The sequence below is a fragment of the Leptonychotes weddellii genome, chromosome 15 (genome assembly GCF_054177405.1).
Source record: "Leptonychotes weddellii isolate Sample4059 chromosome 15, ASM5417740v2, whole genome shotgun sequence".
Lineage (NCBI taxonomy): Eukaryota > Metazoa > Chordata > Mammalia > Carnivora > Phocidae > Leptonychotes > Leptonychotes weddellii.
Window position 1 is genome coordinate 18,831,477 of NC_138383.1, and position 4,774 is coordinate 18,836,250.

Below are 4,774 nucleotides of genomic sequence, written 5' to 3' on the forward strand. Positions count from 1 at the left end.
GAGCAGCTGCTCGACATCAAGGTCCACCTGGAGAAGGAAATCGAGACCTACTGCCGCCTGATTGATGGAGACGGGAAGTAAGTAACACCATTTGAAAATCCGGCATTTTACCGGGTAGGTTTTTACCTATTTTAAGCCACAGCTATGGACTGTCCATCCATGTTCCATGCCTCCAAGCCTCTTCTTCTTCATTCCCACTGCAGAGACGTGTGTCTACCTCTTCCCTCTGCAGTCATCCCTTCCATATTTTATACATCACAGCCCCTTCTTCATCTGCTTTGGATGACCCCAGTTGTCCCTGCAGAAGATCCCATTCAGTACCCATGTTCATCATTGTAGGTCTCAAGATTACCCCCCACCAGGCTTTACCCATCTTTCACTCCGTTCCTAATATCATCAATGTTCTGAAATAAACGTACTCTATACAAACCCCCAGGATCTATATGCTCCCCCAGGAGCATGCGACTCTTGATCTCAAGGTTGTGAGTTCGAGTCCCACATGGGTGTGGAGATTACTTAAATAAATAAAACACTTAAAAGAAAAAAAGAAGTAAGTGCGCCTGGGTGGCTCAGTCACTTAAGCGTCCAACTCTTGATTTTGGCTCAGGTCATGATCTCAGGGTTGTAAGATCCAGCCCCTCATTGGGCTCCCCACTGGACAAGGAGCCTGCTTAAGATTCTCTCTCTCCCTCTCCCTTCGCCCCTCCCCCGCCTCTCTCCCTCTCTAAGGAAAAGTATTATTTTCATTTAAAAAAGTATATATTCACATATGTGTATATAGAATATATTATGTATGTATATGAATATGTATATATATTCTCTGTAGGTTTTAAATTCTTGAGTTTAAAAAAAATCAAATGAAAACAAAGTAGTTTTATATCCTTTCTTTAGAAGACATTTAATTATTTTTACCTCCTAGACACAAAAATTTTAATATTTTCCTTTACAGAAAACTAAGATCTGTTTTTGGCATACAAAGTTCCCTTGAGTTCATGTTCATCATTTGACTCAATGAATATTTCTTAAGTGATAACCCGAAATATTAAAGAATAAACTGGGGTGGGTTTTTTTGTTTTTTGTTTTTTGTTGTTTTTTGTTTTTGTTTTTTTGCAGCTCATGCTCCAAATCAAAGGGCTTTGGATCAGGAGGCTCAGGGAATTTACCTAAAGGTAATAAAATCTAGTTCTGTTTCTGCTGTAAGTACTTTCACATTAATGGCAATCATATACTGTGGCAACATCTGTATTTAAGTAATTTTAACTAAAGTGCTCTGAACTTAAAGTATTATTTTAAGTGGATAAAATTATCCCAAACTATTATAATAAATCTGTACATGCTCTCTCACCGAAGTGTACATAATATGTTATAAACAGCACTGGAATTCTTCCTCATGTAATCTTTTAGCTGGAATATGTGTATTCACAGGCATTTTATTTCTAGAATTATCCAAAACCACATTGGTAAAGACAGTGGTTGAAGAGATAGATCAACGTGGTAAAGTTCTTTCATCGAGAGTTCACGCCATTGAAGAAAAGACATCTAAAATGACCAGTGGCAAAACAGAGCAAAAGGTTCCATTCTAGCCGCCATCGAGAAAAAACAATCTGGGGAAAAGGATCCTATACAACTGCATTATTCTAAATATCAAGGAAATTAAAAAAAAAAAAAAACTTTCTACCCTTACCGATAATTTACTTAGCAAAAATACTTGTTTTCTTAGTTAACTTTTACAGGGTCTTGGGCGTTTGTTTTCAAATAAATAAAAAAGTAGATGTGCACTTATTTCCATTCACCCATAACTAATAAACAATTATTTGAGATTTATTTTTTTTCTACATCTCATTCACGGGCATTCATTTATGGAATCTATTTTCATTGCCTTTCACTCTAGTTTTAAATAATAGTCAATACCACATGGCATTTAAATATTAATATTCACTAGGTATAATCTTTAAATATCTCACCATTTTGCATGGGCAAATAATCTGGGAAAAAAATCAGAAATTCTTCTGTGATTGAAAAATCCCATCACTAGATGGCACATTTCTGGTATTTTACCAACGACCTTACCAAGCTCTTCTGGAGATCTGCGTACTTCCCAGTATACTGTTCCCCATATAATCAGGATTAACTCTAGAAAGATCCACAGCAATGAGCCTCATGTGAATGACTTTTCTCCTAGAGCAAACTCCGTCGAGCCCCAGATAGCAACTAGTTCAAGCTTAGCAGGCCATAAGGTCTCTATTTCAACTTCTTGGCTAAGACATTGTAGCAGAAAACAGCACAGACAATAGGTAAATGAATGAGCATGACCGTGTTCCAATAAAACTTTATTTATGGACACTGACACTCGAATTGCAACTAAGTTTGATGTATTATGAACTATTATTCTTCTTTTGATTTTTTTCCCAACCATTTAAAAATGTGAAAACCATTCTTAGCTCATGAGCTGTACAAAAACAGGTGACAGACCAGATTCAACCCGCCAACACCTGGTCTAGAACTTAAAATCTCATGAGGTTGATGAACATTATGGTTATTGTGTCTTTCTATGTTTCTGGATCAAAATGTATGGTAAGGAGTCCTAACAAACATTAAATTCCCTAAAAGGAGAGCAGCTCTCCTATTTCTGTAATATGTGGCCTGATTCTAATAAGAAGCTCCAGTGAAGGCAGGACTTCTACCCAACAAGGCAACAGCCACATGGGAGTTCAAAGAAGTGGCAAAGGATGGGATGCTTTCAAAATCTTGAGCCAAAAGGTATCAAATGAAGCAAATACTAGAAATTCATGGGGAAATAATCTCCCAAATATACAGTGTACAGGAGCAGCTGTATAATTTGCAGGGCTAAGGGCAGGATGAAAATGTAGAGTCCCTTGTTCAAAAATCAGGGGGAGAAAGTGTCATTAAAGGCACTAAAATATAAAGTTTTTTCCTTCCTTCTACAGTCATTCACTCTACTTGTCATGGTTTGTTTTTCCTTTTTTAATTTGTCATTTAATATCATTCTAAGTAAATAAAAATTAAAATGCTAAGTCATTGGCATAATTTTTGCCATTCATTTTTATATTGGGAGATACCCATTTTAAATTCAAATATAAGAACATTTAACTTGTGTACAGAATCACCAAAATAACACAACCCATATTTTGTGGCTGATACATGTGAAGGGAAGGAAAAATTCTTCCTCGACTCTTCAAGGTCTTCCATCTAGACTAAGAATTAATTTACATGAGTCAAATTAATTGGAGAAAAAAAAGAAGTCTTAGTACGTGTGTAAAGAGACCCAATAATGAATTTGAGACCCAAAGAATGACCAAGGCAGGCAGTTTTTATACTTTTTAGACAAAGAGAAAATAAATCTGTGAGCAATTGACAGTAGAAAGAAAACGTAGCTTTGGGAACTTCAATTAGTAAGGAATTCTAAACAGAATTCAGGCTGTGGTAGTAAATCAGTAAAAAGTAAGAAGAGTTGTTTATACAACCATCTTGGCTCTAAATTTTCCATCTTCAGTAATAAGGACGTCTCTTTACCTCTTGGTATAGAGAGGGGAGGGTATGTTTCACATGGGAGATTTATTTCCTGCTTTCAGGGGGACAGAGGAGGTCTGAGTGTCCTTCTTGTACAGGCTATCCCTTAAGTAGCTTTTATTTAAAATAGTCAATATGCCAGGGGCACCTGGGTGGCTCAGTTGGTTAAGCATCTGCCTTCAGCTCAGGTCATGATCCCGGAGTCCCAGGATTGAGCCCCACATCAGGCTCCCTGCTTGGTGGGGGGAGTCGGCTTCTCCCTCTGACCCTCCCCCCTCTTGTGCTCTCTCTCTCTCACTCACTCTTTCTCAAATAAATAAATTAAATATTTTTTAAAAATTAAAAAAAAATAAAATAAAATAGTCAATATGCCAAGGTGGCATATTTTGGGGCAGCCTGCCTTTGGTTGGCCCCTACACATGCATATGTATTTTGTTCTTACCAAAACAGTGGAAACACTGCACCAAACCAACTCAATGGGTTTTCTTTCACTCCTTTATCTGCTCACATTCTGCCAACACTACCCACCACTGGCATACCAATGAGTAAAAAAAGACAGGAAAAGATGCTGTGGGTTGCCCTATTCTTCTATAGCACTGTTTTCAGCCTGAGTGGTTGGCTCATACAGGAATGTAACAGTATGTGATAAGGTTCCTTGGTAGTTCCTGTTCCTTAGAACACCATTGCCTTCTTTCTGCATTTGAAACAAATGCCATTTGAATGGAAAACCTCTCGGGGTTGTCAGAAACCCTACTTACTCAGTCATAGACATACTTACCTTGCACTTGCTTTGAGTTTCAGCAAACTCCGCAGGATGGGTGCACCAGAATGCTGTGCACCTGGGCATTGCATATGCTACATGCTGCTGAGGCAGTAAGGAAAAACTGCAGACAAATGTTATTTCCATCCATACTCCTTTGCTCAAACGCTTGTCCCAGCAGGCTTCACTTACAAGACACAAACTCAGGAAATAAAATTATTAAGAATACCAAGATGGCAACAGAAGAGCATTAAACCAAGTGGGGGGTCCTTCTGAACAGGAGACCGTGTGTCCTGCACAGGTTTCACGCTGATGAAGCCAGCCCTGCTTATCAGGTGTGCTCATAACACACTGACTTTAAAAACACTGTCTTCATGGTGATCGTCTTTCCATGGTGTGATACTGTGAATTATAATAAGAAATATATTTTTGTCCCATTCCTGGCACAGAGTTCCTAAAACCCTTGGAACTGCCAAGATGTCC

At 38.2% G+C, this 4,774-nt stretch overlaps 1 protein-coding gene across 1 annotated transcript in view; it reads left to right on the forward strand.

Moving 5' to 3' along the window:
- The window catches only part of LOC102745289 (keratin, type I cytoskeletal 28), a 9,160-nt gene extending 6,860 nt beyond the window's left edge, over window positions 1–2,300 (forward strand). The window contains exons 7-9 of the mRNA XM_081805016.1: window positions 1–77; window positions 1,114–1,169; window positions 1,441–2,300. The exon at window positions 1–77 is cut by the window's left edge and continues 3 nt beyond it. Coding sequence (XP_081661142.1) covers window positions 1–77; window positions 1,114–1,169; window positions 1,441–1,583 — 276 coding nt within the window. The 3' untranslated portion in view covers window positions 1,584–2,300. The remainder of the gene's footprint in view (window positions 78–1,113; window positions 1,170–1,440) is intronic.
- The last annotated feature ends 2,474 nt before the right edge of the window (window positions 2,301–4,774 follow it).